This window comes from Photinus pyralis, unplaced genomic scaffold, assembly GCF_008802855.1.
Source record: "Photinus pyralis isolate 1611_PpyrPB1 unplaced genomic scaffold, Ppyr1.3 Ppyr1.4_LG7, whole genome shotgun sequence".
Taxonomy (NCBI): domain Eukaryota; kingdom Metazoa; phylum Arthropoda; class Insecta; order Coleoptera; family Lampyridae; genus Photinus; species Photinus pyralis.
This window is the reverse complement of record NW_022170738.1, coordinates 16,637,786-16,662,416: the sequence shown is the minus strand read 5'-3', so window position 1 is coordinate 16,662,416 and position 24,631 is coordinate 16,637,786. Positions and strand designations below refer to the sequence as shown.

The 24,631-nt window shown below is 36.8% G+C and overlaps 1 protein-coding gene across 2 annotated transcripts in view; it reads left to right on the top strand.

Annotated features, from left to right (window-relative positions):
* Positions 1-18,206: 18,206 nt before the first annotated feature.
* The window catches only part of LOC116177354 (dynein heavy chain 7, axonemal-like), a 32,798-nt gene continuing 26,373 nt past the window's right edge, over positions 18,207-24,631 (top strand). For both annotated transcript variants that reach the window (XM_031496319.1, XM_031496318.1), the window contains exons 1-6: positions 18,207-18,376; positions 18,426-18,632; positions 18,715-19,009; positions 19,061-19,350; positions 19,401-19,523; positions 19,571-19,724. In XM_031496319.1, the coding sequence (XP_031352179.1) occupies positions 18,222-18,376; positions 18,426-18,632; positions 18,715-19,009; positions 19,061-19,350; positions 19,401-19,523; positions 19,571-19,724 (1,224 nt within the window). In that variant the 5' untranslated portion in view covers positions 18,207-18,221. The remainder of the gene's footprint in view (positions 18,377-18,425; positions 18,633-18,714; positions 19,010-19,060; positions 19,351-19,400; positions 19,524-19,570; positions 19,725-24,631) is intronic.

The window sequence follows — 24,631 nt, the reverse complement described above, 5'->3', positions numbered from 1 at the left end:
GCATTGCTAAAACTTACTGCACGTTTCTGAATCAGTTCCAAGATTTCCTTCACATTTCCATTTCCATACTTGAGACACATGAAACATTTCGCTCATATTTGTATTACTTATTGTGTTTCTAAACAGTCAAATATCGTTTTACTATACGTTTCTAGTTTATAAAACATTTCCATATTTTTTTTTCATTTTTGAAAAATTCTGACATTTTTGGTTGCTTTTCCAACATTTCTTACTTTCTTAGTTTACTTACAAATTATGGGAACCATGTCCAAAATGCTTTAATCTCGGCTTTAATCATTTCCAAAACTGCTACATAATTCTGAAACGTTTCCTAAAGTTCCAAACCTTGAAACACATTGTGAAACATTTTCCTCGCATTTCAGAAACATTTCTTAATTTTTCAAAACCTTTCCAAAATGTCGTTTTTACACATATTATGTACGCGATTCGAAAACATTTCCAAAATTGTTAAAAATTCTTCCATTTTCAAAACTTTTAGAATTTCACCCAATTTTCAACGTTTATGAAACGTTTCCAATAGTTCCGAAGCATTTTTGAAATATTTTTTGAAGCATTTCCAAAATTCTTTAAACACTTTGCTAATATTTTCAAATTTTTTGCACTTTTCTAACATTCTGAAACATTTCTATATCTTAAAAAATTTCCTGCACAAATATTACGAAAATTAAAAAAAAATTGTAGCAAAACTTCTTATGGAAACTTGAAAATAATAGAACAATAGTTTTCAACTAGCTAACAGTCAGAAGACAGAATTTAATACAATTGTATAATAAGATACACAAACATAAACTTTACAGGAACAATGTATAATTAATGAAACTATTGAGAGCCGTTGGTCATTTCCAACATGGTATAAAATGTAATCTAGCACAATTTTGTTTCTATTGGATTCTAGATCGTTGGTCGATTTTTAAGTGGATGAAGAATCTGGTCGATCATTCAAAATTTTCTGTTGCCATTTCCCTAAGTGGGATTGCATTTTACACAGATTTATTAATAGCATTTGGACAGTCACATTTGTAGCAATGTAGTGTTTTAGGTTGCTTATATTGAAGTGTCCAGAATTACTATAATTCCAACAAGTTATTTTATCAATAGAAACGGACGACTGCCAATTGTTCCTAGGGGTCTATCAAGCCGACACGGAAAACGTTGACTTACCCTATAATTACCGTTGGCAACTCTGGCAAAAAATCTACAAGCAGAGCCACCTACCTTTCAAGTCGAAACGATGGACGTTTCGCGGCACTTTTGAATTTAGATGGCAGTCGGCTCGATATGGATGGCACGAATGAACTCCTACGCTGTGTAATCGGTTCTTTTATGTGTTGGGACGTGAGACATAATCGGGAAGGGAATTAAATAAAAGACAGAACTTTTGTGCGTACGAAATGACAAGAAAAAATAAATATATTACGCACGCAACAAGACCATGCCAGGGAAACCTTCTACCGGACTAAAACCCTGGCATAGGCCACACAAATACATGAAATAAATCACCTACAACAATAAAATGCAAGATAAAATACACATAAATAAAACATCTCAAATTGTATGATAAAAATCAGATAATCAAATCAAATACAATTAAACAAGTTCATAAAAACAAAATACACAAGACATCATAAATACAGTGGAAAACATGATAAATCAATTCAGCACAAAAATACTTCAAAATACCTGTACGATCAATTGAGATAACAACTCGTAAAATAATAAATGGCATGTACATAGGAAACATCAAAATGGTGTGGCTCTAATCCAGCCTTCAGTTAACATAAATTAATTTAACACGAAAAGTACATGTGAGAATGGCAATGGCCAATAGCAAGTATTCATGTGAAAATCGATTATCGCTCAAGCAGAACATATTTTAAATAGTGGAAATGTTAATGAGAGGGCCCCCACTCTCATTGCTAAGATGCTAAGAGCTGCAGAGTAGGCAACAGATACAGCGAAAGATTGAACTGTATTAGGTACCTACTCCACGGAGACAGAATGACCCACTCGCACACACAAACATCGAAACATCAAATAAGAGAGCCCCCCTTCGTATAGCTTACGCACAAGAACTGCAGCGCGCCACGAATCAGAAAGTAACAGATACAGCGAACAATCAAACTGTATTAGGTACTTCCCTCACAGAATTGTTACGATTCAATCGGACAGAGCAACATCGCACTGATAATCAACTCCTCGTGAATACAGAAATAAATCCTTAATTAAACAAAATAATGGCATAATCATCTGTAAAGTATAACAAACACGATTCATCTAACCGTACTCAAAACAATGGCATGGAGTACGCCATGATTCAGATATCATAGTTTATGCAAAATCAGCAAAATGTAAATAATATCAAATTGTGGCAAGAAATTCAATGATCAATAGTTAGTACAAGAAGGAATAAAATGGTTACTACCTGTAATTACACCTTAAAAAAACCACAACCAAAATAATCAAGAATAAAGCAAAACCGGGAAAGCGTGATGCCTTCCGTCGACCTCGTCGCCATCTTCTTCATTCTCCCCTAGCTTTGTTATGAGAATCCCCTAGTATTCGGCATCTGCGCAAAACGGTCGATTGGTTATATACAGAGCATATCATATTTTTGTTTCAGATGTAAAGGTGTGTTGCCTAACCATAAGGTTGGATCATCACAGTACATTGTCTGAAATTGCTGTAGATGAGAAAATTTTCATTGACATAGCTGCAAAATCTGGTTTGACCCAATCTGATTTTTTCCTTGGGCTATTATACAATTCATGTTCAGTTACAGTTTAATTGTAGCCTAAAAGAATGTTTTAATATAGGTAATGCGATTAACATGAATTCTACGCAAGAAGACTGTGTGTCTATGCTTCCCTTTAAAATGTTAAGGCCAAACGTGAGAATATGATCTTAAATCATGATTTTGATCTTCCAAAATAATTCCAAATCCCTGTTTAAAATGTATGCATGAAATGATAACGGGAACATGCCAAATTTAAGATCCTCGAAGTGATATGACCACTGGCATTTTTGACATCATACAATAACTACATATTGACTGGTCTAAGATGCCAGCTACGTAATTTTTAATTTACGGGCCAAAAGTATACCGCAGACCGTTAAGTTCAACAATTTATTCAATCAATCGCCTGTATGTACGATATTTTTTCGTATCATCGTTTTTGCTAACTTTTTTTTAGGGGGGTCCGTTTTGGTTATGCGCATACCGGTAGTGACGTGGGTGGGTTGCTGGAAATATTTGTTGTGGTTATGTTTTTATTATTTTCGCGATTATGATTTAAAAAATAATAGCCATATTCATAATTTCAATTTCATACAATAACATATTCAACGTTATTCCACAAAATTGGCAATTTACGTTCACAAACAAATATACTCACCGAGAAAATCGTTGCTTTGTTGAAAATATGAATGTTGTTACCCATTTTAGATTGCCTTTTATTCCCAACACAGAAAATCCAACGAAATGTCAGTATATCGTACCAACTTTTAGTTGTAAAAGACCTTCAGAGGCCGATGGATTAACAATTTGGTCAAAATTAGAGCATTAGAAATCCGACAAAGTTATATAACTCTAATAACTCTAATTTTGTACAGGATTAACGCATCTCCGTGGGGTTTTCGCTTCAAATACTGCTACATTGTGGAGATTTTCGGAACTTGTGATTGATCGAATTTCAGTTGACAAGACAATTTCGCAAAACACAAAAGGCTTGTCGATAATGATTGCGATCGTTACATAAGAGAATGTAAATTGAGATTAGCTTATTTGGTTTCTTGTTTTGCATAACAGCTCTAAAAAATAATTGCACTGAAAGCAGGTCGAAACCCGCCTTGTATCCAAGAAACGCATTGCTACGTTGGAATTTTATTGCGTAGGTTTCGTACAATATTGTGTTTGATCATAATAAAACACCTTGGCGCTGTTCTCGAGATAAAATGTGATATCGTTGTAATCGTGAAAGATAGCGATGCTTTATTAGTTTGCATTTCGCTGGAAACGCACACGATAATTTATTGAAGCCTTATTGTGTCTTTAAATCTTTCCCAATCTACGTTTCCTACGTTCGCTGTGCAACTTTCTAAAAGAATATCTAAAAGACAGTTGATAACTTTGGTTAATGTGTCACCGAAAATTTAGTAAACCGGATTCGTCTTATAGTAAATTTTAAAAAATGTATAGGTAATAAATTAATTGACTGATGTGGCCCCACGTTGGGCTCCAAATGCATAATGCTGTGTGCAATGGTAAGCGGTCAACTACACCACCTGCAAAATACTTGTCCAGCTAGCTCAAAACAAATAAACATTGAAACTTAGAATTTTTCTAATTTCTCCTCGTTCACTTCCGGAATCTGCAACACAGAAAAATTCTAATATTGACACAAAGAGAAAAATCTGAGAAATACTGTGCGGGTCGTACAATGGATTCGAATAAACACACAATTAGGTGACAGACAATAACAAAAATTTATTCCGAAACACATTAAATGAAAATAAAAAGAACATTCCTGAAACAGAGAGAAACTTACAAAGCTTATTTTTACATGGTACCCCGTACGCAAACGGTCGAACTTCACTTTTCATAAACACACAAACTTGATGATAAACGAACTGCCATATTGAAGACCATGACAAACATTTTCGGTAGGTTTATACTTTTCACTTTGATAAAAAGAGAACCTTGTCAGATTGCCTCCCGCTGGACTAAATTGATTGTTTTTTTTTAACTTCAACTCGACTAAAACGGAACACGCGCCTTTAAACTTCTCACAGAAATATTATGAAAATGAACTGCGGACAGCCCAAATAAATAACGTAAAATGTACACTCTTTTCGAACCGTCGCGAAACAGCTCGATAGCAGCCTCGGTTTTTCGTTATCTCTAGTATTTACCGAAACCCCACCCCCACCAAACAAAAACTCCTTCTTTCAGTATTTAGAAAATAGTGCGCCAGTTACAATAAGCCTTGCTTCAAAAGAACGCGCTCCCACTTGCGCCGAAAATAATCCGCCCCCTACATCTCTTGTTATTACTACCAGAACACGTGCCTTAATTGAATTACGTCCGATAAGATTCCTTACTTCCGTCCTCGATTTACTTTAATAAATTAACGTCTCTCTCATTTACAGGGTGGGCCGTCCAGATGCTATTCATGGTTCTGTTTATGCGTTTCAATTTCCGCTTTTGTTCTAGCTTTGCTTTTGCGTTTTTTTCCTGCTGCTGTTTTTGTTTATTTTTCAGATCTTCTATTTTTCCTATAATTCTGCTTTTCTAGTACTCCACTTCCTGCTTTTAGTATTGATGAAGTTACTGCGTTTCGATTTATTCGGATCAGTTCTATTTCTCTTGTTGTGCTTCCATTGTTGCGCATGCTGTTGTATTCTTGTTCATTTTTGCGTTTCGGTTTTTCTCTCAGTTTTGGATATAAATGGGGTTGCATTTGAGTTTAATCATGATTCTGCATTTCAGTGTCTATCATTCTATTTATACTTTTGCTTTTTTTCCTACTTTTGTTTTAATGATTACGTTTTTGTGGTTTTGTTTCTGATTGTGTCTTCCCCGATTCTATTTCTTCTTCTTGTTCTACTTCGACTTCTGTTTCTTCATTTGATCCGATGTCTAAAGAAGTTAGACGTTTCATTGAACTTACCGATTTAATGAAAAAAGGAGGAAAATTTATATGAACTGGAAAGAGACAGTCAGGAAACTCTGCACTATTATATTTCTAAAAAACTACACCAGCAGAAGCAAATTATCCGTCATGTAAGCTCTAATTACTCGCAATTGTGTATTAGCCTGGTTGAATAAGACATTTCGTGTACGAGTTAAAAGTGATTGTAGTAACCGATTGTCAGACGTTAGTGCATCTGAAAGCGTTAGAGACAATTTACAATAGAACGTAAAAAAATATTTATTGGAAAATAAACGTACAGAATTAAAATAAATAACGACTGGTTCGGATGTTGTTTAATGCAACTCATTTCATTAGCTACTGTTAATTACACGTACCTAATTTGCCGGATTAAAATTTCCAAATTCGGTAACACATTGTTACTTGGAATTTCGCGTCAAACGCCACAGGTCTGCGATAATGAAATAAATTACCCTACCGTGTAGCTTTAATGCTGGTTTTAAATTAATATAGGAAACAAGAATCATCTAATATTAGATAAAATTCTAAATGATTAATTTTTTCCTTGTTTCCCATGCCGAGGGCTGTCGGATGCTACAAAATAAGGTACATGTCTACGGGAACAATTATATAAAAACAACTGCAAAAATTATATAGGGCAATTGGTTTGCTTATCGGCGGCTAATGACGGCGCTAGAAATTGAAGCAACACCTACCTTCTGTCTGCAACCCTAAAAAAAATGAATTCCGGAACACTTTTCGTAACGAAGCGCCTCTAAATACCGGGTGTTCAATAAAGCTGGTAGCGGTCATCTATATACGGTGTGTCCATACATTTTGAGTAAGGGTGTTTTGGAAGAGAGATTCTCCCCAAATCTTTCCTTTGAAAACCCTTTAAATGTTTGTGATGAAGGGTGGTTCAATAGTGAATATTGGTTTTTGTTCGAATATTGACGAAATCAGTAGAAACTAGTGCTTTTATATGTACCAGGTTTTTTCCGGCACTGACTTTTGAAGTTTTTCGTTTATTAGTGCACTAGTTTCAATTTATAGGCGTATCGCCGCTTCTTATGGTTTTGATTCTTAGTCTGCTTTTGTCTTACCTCTTGGACGCTTAGTTTTGAAGTTATGATACGATTTCTATAAACACAAGTGCTGTTTTTTTTATTTGAAAGAGGTTTCCAATATGGATTGTTCTAATCTAATTAAGATATGATTTATCCACCTCGATAATACAATAATCGAATCATGAATTGTGAGATACCGTTTGCATGCCTAAGCACGTTTTCCATTATCAATCCCTCCCTATCGAGTGAGAGCAAGTATTTCTTGCATAACGGTTTCACTTTAAAAAATAACTGCACGGTTAAGGAAGCAGAAAGATATCTACTGGATTTGACTGTTTTGCTATGATACGAAAATTTTGCATTTAAAGGGGGAACTTGATTCACCCTCGTGAATTTGATGCTAATATCATTTCAAGTCATTTATTTCATGAGTTTATACGATTAGTAGTGTTAATAAATTTATGTTGTACGGTTTGGCGTAATTTAGTTGGTTTAATAAACAAATTACGAATGATGGCAGAAATATCGAATTGATGCAACTAACTAAATTTGCATAACTCGTTTTGTACAGAAATTATTAGCGTTCTAAATGTACACGACATCACATCGGTGCAATAGAACTTAACTAGAATAGGAATTAAATTTGTTTGGCATAGCTTAAGTTTTCGAAAAACAGGTTTCGTTATCATTTTTGTAAATAAATTTATTAATTCACGCCAATAATTTTTTTTCTAATAAAAATCTTGCCAATTTTCAGTATTTAAATAATTCGTAGCGTTCGGAAAATTGATTTTAATACAACTTGTTTTGTATGAAGTGATTTCATTAAATTGTGTGTTATTAAATTTCTTTCATGATATTTAATTTTTGTTTGCATCTCAGGTTTGAATTGTTTAGCAGCAAACCGAAATATTTTTAAGGTATACACTAAAATTAGCTGAACTGATTCAAAATTTAACTAAAGAAGCAAGCGGTAGAATTATTGAAACTTCCTTACTCCAGTTACTGTGAGATCGCGCTTGTCGCGTTACTTCTTACAAATTAGGTCGTAGAAATATGGAACTCTTGATGCCTTTTATCAACAACAACCTGACAACCTGTGTGATTGTCGTATGAGTTCATTGAAAATAGTCGAGTAGTTGGGGGTAGTTTTTCCATCCTCCCCGTCGAACGATAATGTAAATACTTTGCTTACTAGGAAAACGTCTATAAAAATCAATAAACTAAGACGTATAAGTACAAATGGGGTAATAAATGTTGATCAATAAGTTTAATGTGTTACTTTTTATGTTTAATCTCCCAAATGGACGATGCTGTAAACTAACGCAAGTGTCTTTGATTAAAATTTAAAATACGCGAACGAAATCCAATTACGCCATGGTCGTAATGATATCGATAGCTGTAGTTTCCGTGAATATTACCCATCCGACAACAAAGTGGCGAGGTAAAGTAGGTCATAGGTCGCAGGTTTGTATTTTACATCCAGACGGCAATGCAGTTGTCCTATTTAAATATGCCGTATGATTTATGAATCGCTTGTTCGACTAGTACAGATATCTTCAAGACTCTACACGTGACAGTGTAAATCGATATCGTAATATCATTCCCTTACCGTACGGATTTAATTTCTTTCCGATATTTTAAGATATAATGCGATTACAGTCGGTTGGACAAGTTGATTAAATTGTGCCTGCTTCCTTCCCTATCCACTTGTCAAAATTATGTTCCATTCGGTTCTTCTACATTTACAATGCAAACATAATTTATTTTCCGACCTCTGGGAATTGCGAGGTGTAAATGAGTAAGTGTCCCCGTGGTACTTTACAGCGTTTTGATAAAGATAAATATCGTGTTACTTTTAAATGGTAATTAACGAAGCACGTAACATCAATACATGACGACGACGCATTTTAAATTAATTGAAATCATACTCTTAGTTTCGAGTATTTTTATGGTCTTGTAACACCAGCGTGAAGCAATTGCTAACCATATTTCATGTCACAAATTACAAACACCTTTATAAGCTTAACAATTTTTCAGCATGGCGGACAGGTATGTCCAAGGAGTGTTTAATCATTGATTATGTTAAACGTATCACACACTAATTTAATTTATATTCAAGTTATATACTTCACATATTGACGTGGACGTATTATCGTATTAATGATAATGATCTGTTATTTTAATTTTTACACTCTTTAAGTGTGATGCCTTGAGCTGATCGTATCCTACTACGCTATTCCACATTTTTGGGTTAAATCCGTCAATAAATAAATGTAACATAAATTCAGTACGTTATTAATTTATATAAAACTAATCAATAATATATTTACTAGAACTAACACTATTAACAATAAACAAAGCAAATAAAGACGGTCTTGATTTATAGCAGTTCCATTAGTATTTGTCACTTCAACCACATCTATAACATTTAATTGAAACACACTCGCGGATTTTGTACGTCGCGTCGGGGTGTCGTCGTATTTGACAAAAACCGAGTATATTGCACTTCGATAACTTGCTAGGATTAGCATCGTAAATAAATTCCGAATTTCAATAATCGAAAAATTATTGAAACTAAATTTAAGGAACTTAAACCAACCTATAATGTAAATGTACAAACCTAGGCTTTGCTAAATTTTATAATAGTGTAAACATTATTGCCATGTGATTTCGGTTGAGCATTACACGAAATTGGTTGTTAAAAGGATAAAAGATGGGCTTAAAAATGAATGAAGTTTCATAACTGACATGTTTGACAATCCTACCTCAAAACATTGCTGTATGAAATGACTAAACTGTACTAAAGTTTTTTTGTTTGTTCTAGGTGAGTATCTTTCAAACAAGATGGCCGTCATTAATAAGTTAGTAAGTAATAGTCTCTTCTAAAGTTTATCTACGTGTTTTGTCAAGTACGTCGACAATTATACCAAGTTTTATTGTAAATGTGAAAAGAATCCTTTGTCTAGCAACTGTGATTACAAAAAGTTAAGGGAAAGTTAAGAAAAGCTGGGAGTAATCTGATATTTCAAAACGTATTCCGTTTTAAGAAAATGTAATAGCGAAGGCTAACCTGAGGCAACTGACAACAGTGAGCAAAACGAACAGTACAACAACAATTACTCGTTCTAAGCGTATGGGCTCAAAGCCGTTTTTAATACAAACGAATCAATGAGCGTCTCTGTAAATCGTTACGTAATAAATGTCATATGCGTAGGTCGGTAACCCGAGCTCTTATTTCTCAAACGGTAACAAATTACTAATTAGACTGATAGCGTTTTTCTTATCGTAACAGATTCCAAAGGAAACCTTTTCAATACCATTTTAAACATAACTTGGCAGCACTTTACGGGCACAAAAACCCTTTGATATGCAATAAAAAAATTGACGTGATCAAAAGTATGTCTGGAATAAAAGCGGTACCAACTCGTGCATTTTCGACAGAAGTATGCGTTTCGAGATAAGCGAGACCGGATTGTACGAGGATTTTTAGGTCAGTCCGAGTTAGACCGTCAGCGAGCACGTGCCCTTCGATGGTGCGTCTTTGTTTTAGCTTCAAGAGAAATCGCGTAAAAATATTGGTGCGTGAAAATTAACGACGAGATTAAGCTAGCACGTACTATTTGTGTGTGAGATTATTCATAGCTGATTCTCGAATAGACGAATTACAGTAAATTTTGGTATTTTTTTAGCAACCTGATTTGTAGCAAGACCTTTTATTTACAAGTGGTAGAATATACGCGAAGGAACGTTTTTGAGTAGAAGAACCGCTTTTCAAATAAAAAACGGGATTAAATAAACTGATATTAACTCATTGTAATTTTTAGCGTATTTTCCTCAAAGTGAAAAATCGCTATTGGGCTGCACTTTGACGTCCGTCCGTCTGTCACACGTACTCCTAGACTACTGAACCGATTTTGGCGATATAGGACTCATTTGAAAGGGCTTGGTCCAAGGATTCCGTGCATACCCATATTTTTTGGTTTTGCGCATGGGCAGTGTCAAAAATTTGGTAGCATGTGCGATGCTAACTTTTTTATTTATGAAGATATTTACATGAAACATTATATGTAAACACTACGAATATAACTCAAATTATCGACCTTTCTAAAATGTTGTTTTGCACATGCGCAATGCCAACTTTCGTATTTATGAAGGCATTTAAATGAAATATTATACATAGGCATTTGGCATAAAGACAAATCTAACACCAGTTGCAAAATTTGGTTTTGCGCATGCGCAATGTCAACTTCCTTATTTACTGAAACATTAAATGAAATTTAATGCACTTGGAATACAAGCAAATCTAACACTATTTTTAAAATTTAGTTTTGCGCATGCGCAATGGCAACTTTCTTATTTATGAAAGCAGTTAAACGAAATATCATATGCAGGTACCTTGAATGAAACAAAAACTAATACCGATTTCAAAATTACTTTTAAGGCATGCTGTATATTTTATTTATGAAGGTATTCAATGAAATTTCTAATGTTGACAATGCGCAATGCTATTTACAAAAGCAATTATAAAAAGTTCCATATGTAGGCACTTCGAATAAAAGTAAAACTAATGCCCATTTCAAAAATTGTATGTATTTGTATACGCTCCACTATTTTTCATTACCCTTTATAGACTTCGACGATAGGCGGCTCATTTGAAAGAGAATGGGGTAAGGATCTCGTGCCAATCGGTATTTTTTCCTGGTCTTAGCATTAATATTATTAGGAGGAAAATACGCTCTCGTAATTTATGTTTGCAGTAACGGCTGGTTGAAAGCAAGTTTCTTCAAGTTTAGTGACGCCTTTGGACAGCACCTTGTGCGATAAGATTTACGCGCAACAAAATCTAGTTAATAAATTGAGAGAAAATTACTATCAACCCATCGGAACATTAGCATTTTATTCATTTCACAAAAAGATTTCGAGTATAACATTCGCGAAATAGAAGCCGGTTTGCTTGCATTCGCGACCCATACGAACTTTTCTTCCGCCAAACTTTGCATTCGTCACGAAGATAACGCTACCAGGGTAGGGGAAAAAGTCAATTATACCATGAAAGCGATATTTGTTTTCATATTTCGAAAGGAATCTGCATTTTCCAAGGAGAGAGATAATATCAATTTGTTAAAGAGTTGCCCTTGTAATGGGGGGTATTTTATAGAACAACAAGGGAAATCGGTAATTAAATGAGAGCTAATTGTTGGTCAGAACTCACCTTTCATTAGACACGTCCTGTAATCTACGCATAAGGGGTTGGCATGGCAGCATTCAGTCTGACTGGTCGTGTCCCGCGCTCAAGGGTCATGTAAACAAGTATCGCGACTGCTTAACCGCGATCCTCGCCAATTAATTAAGTAACTCACCGGGGGGCCGTTAACCCCGAGCTGGCACTAAGCCACGAACGTATAAATTAAGATGGACTGCTAATGCTGAATTAACAAATGATACCTACATGGGGGCCGCCATGATGTGCACTCACATGGCGCGAAATTCAAATCAACTAATAAACAAGCATTAACCCAACATTAACCTCACGTTTTCTAAATAAATTACTGTGACACATGTCATTTTCCAAGGCTGCAATAGTCTCAAAACTTGAGCACTAGGAAAATTCCCCTAGAAAATAACTAAAATGTGCACATCATGGCGGCGCCTATGCTAGGCCCATTTATACCTCTGATCAGCCGTCCATCTTACTTTATAAGTTCGTGCACAAAGCTCTCCTGGACTTCCGAGCACTCCGGTTGGCGATTGGGGTTGAATGCGTCGTTGAGGATGACTTCCTGATGGTTAAGATGGAGCTCATACCTATTTGGGAAAGGGTTACGCCGCGCGCATGTATTATTTAGGATATACATAACGCTTCGGCCCTCTGATCAGGACCCTTGGTCAATAGATCAGTAACGTCGATCTATGTCGCTCATTGCCCTACCTGGGAACGACATTCACATTTATCAAATAGGGGTTGCGTTGACATTTTAGTTTTTCGTTATTAAGGACTACCCCAAAATATGGTTCTTACACCCTGTATTAAATTTTTTGATTTGTATAAAAGTAGTGGTCGTTATTTTTAGGAATTTACATAAGTAATTTTAATATTCCTAAAGGAATCGACCTATGAAGACCATTTGCACGAAACAGATTTTCTATTTTATATATTTATAAAAATCGATTTCAAACAAAGGGTTTTTGGTTATTTTGTTTCATTGATTGAAAATTTAATATCATTAATATCTATAACGTAACGGTTCTTATTTTCTTAATTCCCTCCCTGGGAGAGAAAGTTAATGGATATGAGGTACCTAAAATAAAAGTTAAAAAAAACATATTCATCCAACCCCAAAATAAATTCAGTTATCCACGGATTAGAAATGAACATTTTATCCATTTTCATTACACAGCAAATTCAGCGGTATTTTCAGCATCAATTTTCTAGCGTTGCGCGAAATGGGTTAGTCGGAAGGTTCACTTCCCACTATAGCGTTCATCTTCATATACAACCTTCAATTTTCATTTCTCACGAGTAAATCCAAAGATCACAAAACCATTCCCATTGTGATCTTTGGATTTACTCGTATTCAATCTCCCATTTTGAGTATACAATGGACGCCAAATTACCTAATTTCATTTCTCAATTGGCTAAATATCCAATATTTCATGTAAGGTGAAATAGTTTCAAAATGAATAACATTGTGAGTAGGAAATCCGTAAAGCTTAATTCTAATTAAAGTTCGGCAACTCTGAACATAGAGGTTTAGAATCACTTTCTGTAATGGAAACGTTTAGAAGCACAGTAAGAAATAATTTAAATATTTAATTACTTATACAGTTCAAGTAGCGTTTTAACGATTTATGTGTAAAAATAGTTTTTCAGTATCATTTGCGGAATTCGATTGCGTGGTACTTAATCAAAAATCCTTAGACTTTCATTTTTATTTAAATTATTTTATTTTTTGATTATTTTAAGGAAGACCGAAAACGCACATTACATTACAAAAAGCACACTTTTTTAATTTGATTTTATTTGCAAGTGGGCAGTGTCAAGTACAGCGAACTAACCCATTATGCACTTACTATTCCTGAATATGGGTTAGAACTAAGTACTCTCAAGCCTGTTGTCGAGCATCCCAGCTGCGATAAGCATAGACCTAGTGAGAAGAAAACCACATTATTGGAATTTGAGTGTGAAGGGAACTAGCGACAATTTCCTACACTTTCTCTGGTATTGACAGTCTCCATCCGGATTTCTCGCGCACCAATTTAGTCACTCCAGTTCTAATTATGTATGCCTGAATGTTTATATCTAACCTGTCAGTTTAAAGCGTACAGAAATTATAGGAATCACTACTACTACTAAAACAAGTAATTGTCTAACCCCCACCGCAAAGTGAAGCCATGTTTCGGCAAAATAATTATATTTCATTACTTAATCGACACTCAAGTGCTTACCTTACCTTTTTTGCTTGCCTATATAAATACGTGTAGTAAAGTAGTTATAGTAAAGAAATAATGTGTTATTACTATATCCAAAACATAATTGGGATAGATGTATGACGAGCAAATTTGGGAACTTTATGCTCGGATAAAGCGGCAATTTGAATATCGCAACAAGATCAAAATCGATAGATTACCTGAATTATATTTTTAAATCAATAAATACTGTGAAATGCAGGGAATGCATCGTCTGCTTTATTTATGATGCAAACGTTATAGGTTATACTTTAGGTAAATAGAATAAACAATTCTATGTAATCTTCCCAACTGAAAAAATATATCTAAATTAATTTACAAACTGAACAAATATTCTACTGATACGGTTCAAGTTTCGACGTGCAACGACTGCAATGACAGGATTATTACAACGAAGGCCTCATTGCAATCTTACATCTTTTTGACAGCTCTTTGATTTGAATGTTACTGCTACATAAAATACGGCGTTTTAATAGCCAACAACAAAAGCTTTACATGCAAATGGCGGTTTTTTTTTTTCAAATACAAATATTTTTTTTAAATTTTTGTGCTGAAATTTTCATATGTACCGCTCAATGCGAATGAGAATCTCGAGTTGGTTTAATGGCGACAATGGATATCGTGGTATAAATACGAGTGTTCCAATTTGCTGTGGGTCCGTTTCGGTTTTTTTCTGGTCGGCACAGTTTACAGATAAGCATAGTAGATTGCGATTGGTAGAGAACGCGAGTATAGAGTGTGTAATAACTGCTGGGGAGAAGAATAATATACCGTTTTTATGGCGGAGAGCGTACTTTTTATTGCGTATTGTAATACGAGTATTAGTGAATTAGAGTTTGAGCGCGTAATACGTTGATTACTCGAGGTGCACCCGTTTCGTCTTTGGAAATACCCATACGCAGACTTTAGTGACGAAAATAAATTTTTTTCTTATCTTACAGGAATATTTGTGCCAGGTGTCTTTGCGTCGCAGCGAGCGCAATCAGTTTTGTCGGATGTGCGCTCTGGGAGGAATTAAATCCGAAATTCGAATGGTACGGTTGAGTTTGTACCTAGATTTGTACATTTAAATCAAAGTTTCAGGCAAAGTCAAAAATTTTAATTATGAGAACTGGGAATGAAAGCGGACTTTTTAAGGTCATGGCTCCCCCCCCCCTCTTCCCCCCCTGAAATGTCCAAGATCATGGCCCTCCAATTTCCAAGGTCATAAACCTGGGATTCCCAAGGTCATGGTCCTGGGATTCCCAAGATTATAACCATGGGATTTCCAAGGTCGTAACTTTGAACCTTGGTCAAACGTCATTGCGTTTGGTGTTGGACCAAGGTTTTGGCCTTGAATTTTTACCAAGGTCATGGTTTTGAGTGTTGGACTTTTTCCCGAGGTCGAGACCTTGGGATTTCCCCTGGTTACGTCAAAAAGTCGCGGGCTTGGGACCTTGTTTGTTGTTCAAGGTCGTGGCGTTGGTACCGTAACTAACACGTGACTTTATTGTAATCTGAGAGATGATCGCGTACAAAAACAAAAGCGCATTAGTAAACAAGATGATAAGCAAAATATGCTGTATTGCAAAAAACCTAAATGACAAATTATGCATTTCAAAATTTTACAAAGACGAGGACGAAGCAAGCGAGCGAAAAGTTTACTTACACATAACGTTATGCTAGTCCTTTCTTTTTTTAGTTTTACACATGAAGAGAGATGCACAGTTATCACTATAATCGCGTAACTAAGATAAAGATGATGGTAAATTTGTTAAAACTGGTAGTAACAATACGTTGTAATGTTCCTAGGGGGGTCTATCAAGCCGGCACTGAAAACGTTGACTTTCCCTACACTTACCGTTGGCAACTCTGGGAAAAAACTACAAACAAAGTCACCTACGTTTCAAGTCGAAACGATGGACGTTTCGCGCCACTTCTGAATTTGGATGGCAGTCGGCTCGATATGGGTGGCACGAATGGACTCCTACGTTGTGTAATCGGTTCTTGTATGTGTTGGGACGTGAGACATAATCGAGAGGGGAATTAAATAAAAGACAGAACTTTTGTGCGTACGAAATGACAAGAACAAATAAATATATTGCGCACACAACAAGACCATGCCACGGAAACCTTTTATGGGACAAAAACCCAGGCATAGGCCACACAATACATGAAATAAATCACCTACAGCAATAAAATGCAAGAGAAAATACACATAAATAAAACAACTCAAATTGTATGATAAAAATCAGATAATCAAATCAAATGCAATTAAACAAGTTCATAAAAACAAAATACACAAGACATCATAAATGCAGTGGAAAACATGATAAGTCAATTCAGTACAAAATCAAAATACCTGTACAATCAATTGAGATAACACAACTCGTAAAATAAATAAATTGCATGTACATAGGAAACATGTAAATGGTGTGGCTCTACTTCAGCCTTCATTAGCATAATTTTATTTAACACGAAAAGTACATGTGAGAATGCCAATGGCCAATTACAAGTATTCATGTGAAAATCGATTATCGCTCAAGCAGAACATATTTTAAATAGTGGAAATGTTAATGAGAGGGCCCCTACTCGCATTGCTAAGATGCTAAGAACTACATTCCGCACGAGACGATTGGGCAACAGATACAGCGAAAGATCGAACTGTATTAGGTACCTACTCCACGGAAACAGAATGAACTACACAAACATCGAAACATCAAATAAGAGAGCCCCCCTTCGTATAGCTAACGCACAAGAACTGCACCGCGCCACGAATCAGAAAGTAACAGATACAGCGAACAGTCAAACTGTAGTAAGTACTTCCCTCACGGAAGTTACTATTTAATTGATCAGAGCAACATCACACTGGTAATCAACTCCTCGTGAATACAGAAGTAAATACTTAATAAAACAAAATAATGGTATAATCACCTGTACAGTGATGATTTAGATAACGGTACTCAAAACAAAGGCATGGAGTACGCCATGATTCAGATATCGCAGTTTATGCAAAATCAGCAAAAGGTAAATAATATCAAATTGTGGCAAGAAATTCAATTATTAATAGCTAGTACAAGAAAGAATAAAATGGTTACTACCTGTAAATACACCTTCAAAACACCACAACCAAAATAATCAAGAATAAAAACCGGGAACGCGTGATGCCTTCCGTCGACCTCATCGCCATCTTCTTCATTCTCCCCTAGCTTCGTTACCAAAATCCCCTAGTATTCGGCATCTGCGCAAAACGGTCGATTGGTTATATACAGAGCATATCATATTTTTGTTTCAGATGTAAAGGTGTGTTGCCTAACCATAAGGGTGGATTATCACAGTGTGTGGCCGAAATAACTGCTGTACGCTCCCCTTATTTTTTTGACACAACATAAAATTAGGCATAATAAACTCTACCTAATTCACCACTGATCGACTTCATTTCTACCCTTCCACACTCGTCTTAACGACGCGAATCTTTTTCCGTCGGTTTAATATTTTGCGCTCGACGCGAAATTGCTCCCGGCTTAATCTCAATTATCTCACGGTTCTTTCCCAATAACCTAATTCCTGATCACACCCATTCCCTGACTACGCCGTCTTCGCCAATAAAAATAATGCGAATTCAAATAAAATAAAAAATCCTTAACGGGATTCCTATACACTTCTCTCGGAAACCAAAAGTTGTGTAGAGCTGGTTTTAAGCTAAAAATCTTACAAATTAAGTATATGAGTGCTATCTTTCAAAATAAATGATACCTGTTATTGTCAAAAACGAGAAAAAGTGAAAAAAATCGAGGTTTTTGCCCACCACGCCGCTTCCACACATTTTCCTTTCAGCAGTAGTCTTAATAAAAAAATTCAGTTAATGCTCCACCCAATGTATAGTTCATTATTTGGTTCTATTAAAAAAAAAGCAGATGGTTACCATGTTGTGAACGTTATGGTTGGAAAAAGTATTACAAATTACAGATTGGGCGATACGTTTCAAAAGATATCAGATAGGCTACTAACGGTTCCATCAAACACGGCTGAGTTAATGGATCTATTGGCGTATTGTAAAGAAACCGAAACGGTCACGTTGCGGCAATTGGAAAAGGAGCTTGGTGTAGTTTTGAAATACATCATATTTCTGTCGGACCACACACTGTTCACGCCAGTAGAAATAAAGCATAACAACACAGCGTTTTTGTGGTAGGTTGACGAAATATAAATGGCGATAGGGAACAGCACGGTGTTTCAGGAACATACGAATGCCGAAAGTTATAGAAGAGCACAGGCAAATAGTTGACGTTAAGGTAGTCGAATTTCAGCAGTTGCTCAATGTTAGAATTCAAAAATTCAAAGACGATTTGGATATTTACGCAAAAATGGTTGATCAACTGCAGTACAATGGCAATATAGATGATCTGCCCAAATATCACAAGAAAGCGACACAATTGGATAACAGGTGAGATGAGCAAATGGACTGGATAATTGAATCTTAGAAAGAACCTTGCTAGAATAAAATATTATTACCTATAATTTTGTAGGCTGATACTTGCTATGGAAAGAATAGACGGTTTCAATACGGAAGAAGGAGCGTATGGTTTCGAGTTATCCCAGTATCCTCTGCGAAAGCAAATTCACGACAAGTTATCACCGTTCAAAAAGCTGTACGACCTTTCCATGGACTTCATTAACCAACATCACAATTGGATGACATCAAAAATTGGTTCTTTTGATCCCGAAATGATCGAAACTGAAGTCGGGACGTGTTATAGGAACATTTATAAACTCGAAAAGGTATTCAGCGACAGACCGGCGGCACAGGAACTGGCAACGAAAGTAGGTTTCTTGATCGCTTTGCAATATGCGTTTTACCTATATCATCTTTAGGTTCGAATCAAAGTGGAAGAGTTTAAGGAGCAGTTGCCTATAGTTCAAACTCTTGGCAATCCTGGAATGAAGGAGAGGCATTGGGAGCGGGTTTCCGAAGTTGTCGGTTTTCCTATTGTTGTCGACGAGGACTTGAGCTTGCAGAAGATCATCGGTTACGGTTTGGAAGAATTCATACCCAAATTTGAGGCGATATCGGAAGCGGCGACAAAGGAGAATAATCTCGAGAAACACTTGAACAAAATGATATCGGAATGGGTTGAGATTGAATTTAGCATTTTGATCTACAGGTAAGTATCGGTTGGCGTTTTCCTACGTACCTAATTAGGTATTGTTGTAGAGATACGGGTACGTATATTTTATCATCGGTTGACGATATCCAAGTATTGCTGGATGACCACATTGTGAAGACGCAAACAATGAAAAATTCGCCCTATATTAAACCTTTTGAAAAGGAAATTATGTAGGTATTTTCAAAAATAGGACTGTTGCTTGTATTGTTCGTTTTAGCGCTTGGGAAGCCAAACTGGTGTTGCTTCAAGCAATTCTGGATGAATGGTTGAAAGTGCAGGCGACTTGGATGTATCTGGAACCGATCTTTTCGTCACCAGACATTCAGCAACAAATGCCGGAAGAAGGGCGTAGATTTAGTGCCGTAGATAAGGTAGGGATTTCCCAAGGTTGTTTTATGTAAAAGGTTGTCTGGTAACTCTAAACCAATAGAATGCTTGCATTTTGAAGGCGGGAAAACGTCATCCAGAATTCACATTTAAAATTGCTCATAGGTTACAATGCTAATAAAAGGGGTAAAAAATTTAGTTTTTGCAGTATATTTTTGGATTTACGAGTATATGGGTATATTTATATTAGGGTGGATCTTATATTGGAAATCTTGGATGTTTATCGACCTCAACCTTTGAAAGCAAGCAAAGTATTGAAAAAATGAGTGTTGTGCGTAAGCTATTTTACATTGCACGAGGACTTGTGAAAATGTAATCAAATTAATTTTAGAGGTGGAAATGGATAAACAGGCCAGACAATCTACAAAATAGGAACCACCCCTATGTATTAGTACCTAGGCTTTGGGAATTAAAACTCTAAACATTCTTTACCGGATGACACCAAATAAAATGCTTTTGCGTTTTATGGAATATGTATATTTATAGTATGTATAAAATGGTAACCGATGTGCACACGGCGAGCTCTGTCGTTGGGGTGAGCCCAGGGGCAGGTCTTCTGACTGATGGAGTGTGGCGCGAGGTCGAGCTGGCAAGGCGACCTGGTTCTGCAGGTGGAAAGCTTTTTGTTTCTTGAAATGCAGTCGATGTAGAAATTGCGTTGCACTTTGCAGAGTTCGTGGCTCTGCTTTTAAACGTTTGCGGCCAGGGACGCTAAGCTTTCGTCCGTTGGCCGTTTTGACCAATGGGAGCCCAGCACATTTAAGTTTGCTGCCGCATGTGAAACATTTTCTTACCCATTCTTTAAGAACGGTAGGGTCTTTGGGAAACGTAAAAACTGAGATTTTATTTACACCAGGATGAGGAATTTTAGTGTTACCGCCACTTATCTAAAAAAATACTTAATTATAACATACAAAAGTGCATATAATTGATGAACTAACCTTTCAATCACGGCTATGAAAATCCACAAAATTCACAAACTAAATGTCTTTATATTGCAGCAAACAGGTATCTACAGCTAATATATGTTCCTATGCACTTCAAAATTCAACAAATTTTAAACAAATAAACTATAACTCAAGAAAATTAAGCACCCGCGCGACTACAAACAATGTTGAACGTCAATGTCTGAATTCTCGATGACGTATACATTCCGTCCCTCCCGCTTCCGCCCACATAGTTACCAGGTAACCTTTGAAATAAAATAACCTTGGGGATTTCCATTCTCACAGTGCACTATTGCTAAAAAATATCTAACTTTGCTATTGCCAAATAGTATTTGGGTAAGTTGAGCGAGTGTAGGCGATGCGATCCTGGGTGGAGGTGTTCCTGCTGCAGGTGGTTGTGTGCGTGGAAGTTCCGATGCAGGGCGCAGGTCCTGGATGCGTACCTTTACCTGCTCCCCGTTGTCTTTCCCAATCCAACATGCGTTTATCCTGGTGTATGTGATGACGGGATAGGGACCGTGTAAATTTCGACCAAAATCTCGCGTTATCCCTGTATCAATAGCTACTATGTATATCACAGCCTGACTCGCCCGTAAGCTTGATCTGTAAACTCGTCCGCCATTTTGGAGCCCACTAACAATTCACGCTTGCAAAACGTTGCATCTCTTGCATGTATGTATGCTCGTATGTATGTCTATCATTTAAAGAAAAGTTATCGATTTTTTAACGTTTATTAATGCATACAGGTATTTAAGGTAAGATTTTACAAATTAAACAGTTTACCGTGCATAAATTTAAACTATCAGAGGGCTCCAAAATGGCAGACGAGTCTGCGACCTTAATCAAGTACTGTACCTGGATCGTTTTATCACCATATAACCGTTTTTAGCGCATTTCCATAGAAATTAAAAAAATGTTCTATTGTGGCCACATTGTCCGTCCGTCCGCTCGTTCGGTTGAGACGCTACTAATTCTTTATCTTTTAATTGGGCGGTAGTGGATCCGTAGGTGGCGTAGTACGATCGGTAGCAGTGTTGATTCCGGTGAACCACACATTCTTCCTGCGGTTCGCCCTGTTTCACTGGGTGGTGAGTCTGACTGCGCGTACCAGTCACCCGGCCGAGGAAGCTCGTACTTTAGGAGGGAGTGACTTGAGGTTGTTTCGGCGACAGCGTTCTTTCTCGTCCGGAGAGTGTAGAGAAATATGGTTAGGATGTCGTCCCATGTCTTGGGGTCTTTTTGTTCGCAGCGGATTCGGCGGCCCTTTTTTAGCGCATTTCCACAAAAATGAAAAAAAATGCGCTATTGTGGCCACTTTGCCCGTCCGTCCGTCCGCTCGTTCGTTGAGACGCTACTAGTTCTTTATCTTAAGAGCTATTTGGTTCCTTATGGTATCTAGGCTTGCACCAAGGAAGGAATTTTTTCTGCGTTTATTGCTAAAAAAGATATTGTAAAAAACCAAAAAACCGTTTTTTATATGTTCCATAATTTTACACTTTTGCCGTTTTTAACAATCCTAGAGATCGTTTATAATTTTGTATTGCTGTCTGTCGTCTGTCTGTTGATTTGTCCATCTGTTCCTTTGTCTGTCTGTCCCTCTATCTGTCCGTGTGAACGATAACTTTGGTTAGAAATGTCCGATCGCTTTGACATCTCCCGTTAGTTATGAACTGAATTGCATGAAATTCAATATGGGCATAGCTTTAGCCATATAATACGCAATGCCAAAAGTTGAATCGAATCGATGCAAAAGTCACAGTGTCCTTTTGGCATCTCGACCATTAATAAACCGAATTGCAAACTTTTTTATTTATAAAAGTATTTGAATGAAATTTGATACATAGGCACTTGGAATAAAGGAAAATCAAACGCCAGTTTCAAAACTTGGTTTTGCGCATGCGCAGTGTCAACTTTTTTATTTATGGAAGCATTTAAATGAAATTTGATACATAGGCGCTTGGAACAAAGGAAAATCTAACGTTAATTTCAAAATTCAGATTTGCGCATGCACAGTTCTAACTTTCATATTTAGAAAAGCATTGAAATGAAATTCTTCTTATAAACTGAAATTGAAGTAGCACGTCAAAAATGGATTGGACATGTGCAACGCTATCTTTCATATTTGTGGCGGATTTTTACGATTTTAACAGAAGTTGCATCTTACAAATGGGTAATAAATGCAAGTGGAAATGCGCTTTTTATAAATCGTTTACGATTACTTTTTAATTATTTTCTGGTGTCGCCTGTGAGTTAGCTTGTGGCGGCGTCTAATGGACGCACCCGCAATATCGTGTAACGGATGGTTTCAAATTATAGGGTGGTTCGGTAATTCTGACCGGAGGAGGGGTGTCAATGTGTATTGGTTCCTTGCAAAGGGTTGAAAGTTTTCTCAGGTTCGTCGTGTGATTTTTTCTTTCTTCTTGTAATTTTTTCGTCTTATTATGTTGCTAAAGTACTTTTGGAACTTACCTTTTTGGACTTTTACTTCTAGCTAGGTCAGGTAAAAAATGGTATATAATTAAGAATGTACTTAGTTCATTCCGCTTTCACTGATATATCTTATTGTCAAGAATTTGTAATCATTATTTGGAAAAATATAGGTTCAAAATTTACAGTTGAATCTAGAGAATTTATGTAAATTTCGGTGTTGGCTCTCTTTGAAACAAATATGTATCTTTTTACTACTTCTTGCAGAACAGCAATAATTCCAAAGATCGTTTAGATGAATCACTTTTAGTTCACATGCAATTATGCAAAACATAGATAATGAAAAAGAAATAGGTGCCTTTATGGAACGAGTGACGTTATCTTTGGCGCCAATACAAATCGAATTGCAGTCACCTAATGGTGATGTGGAACTTAATTTTAGTTCGATGCGCATTCCTCTGACCTCCCCAAATTCTCACCATATCGTCTTTGGCAAATACTCCAAAATTAAATGCTGACCGGGCTGGTGAGTGGTTGCGAGTGTGCGTTGAGACGTACTTGCCAGTAGCCTGATTTTACTTCGGTCTATCACAAGGAAGAGTTTTGCTGGTTCAATGTCGCGGAACGTCTCGTTGATGTGTGGCAGGTTAGAGCTCTCGTCCAATGTGATTTTGTCCAGTCGCCGGTAGTCCACGCCGAACCTGGGTTGCCCGTCTCTGTTTTTCACCATCACGATGGGCGAACAGTATTCTGACGTGTTCTCGATTATCCTGGCTGTCAACATTACTTCGACTTCGTCGTTTCTTCTCCGGGGAATATTGCACGGGGCGCTCGGAAGGGTGTATCTTGGCGTGGCCGCATATGGTGAGTGGCGAAGGCGATGGTGAACGGCGGGGTGCGTTCGTGTATTGGAATGTTTGTAGCAGCTGGGGTATGACTGGTTGTCGGAACACGTGTTGGACGTCTTTCGTAGTGATAGTGGGCTGGTGTCTGGAAGTCTTAGTTTTCCTGCATCAATATTTAGTGCGACGTTGGGTCGCCCCCCAGTGGATGCAGCCCCGTTCGTAATCCAGTACGACCTACGGTTTCTTTAGCCAAACTTGGTCGAGGAAGATGGGTGATACGAGGTTTGAAGCGACAAGGAATTAGTCTCGCTCTACCTGTTCGTCGAGAGTGTATTGGATGGTGATGACGCCTGAGATGTGGAGGTGTTGCTTCAGCTCTGTGGGTGGCTGTTGTGTTCACTCGAACAAACTTCCATACCTATACCTCACTTGGTTTTACCGCTAGTTGGTTACTAAGAGACCAAGAAGTCCTTACTTCACGCTATTCTTTCCCTACTTTGACTGCTAACTCCAACTATAACAATGCCAACGTACCTTCCTACTGTGAAAAATCTTAGACTTTTGCTACATGATTAACCATAACCCGTAATCTGTATTCTAGTCCTGTTGCTCGTGGCGATCTTAAAACATCAATTCACAGTACACTTTATTGCTTGTTATTGAAACTCTGTC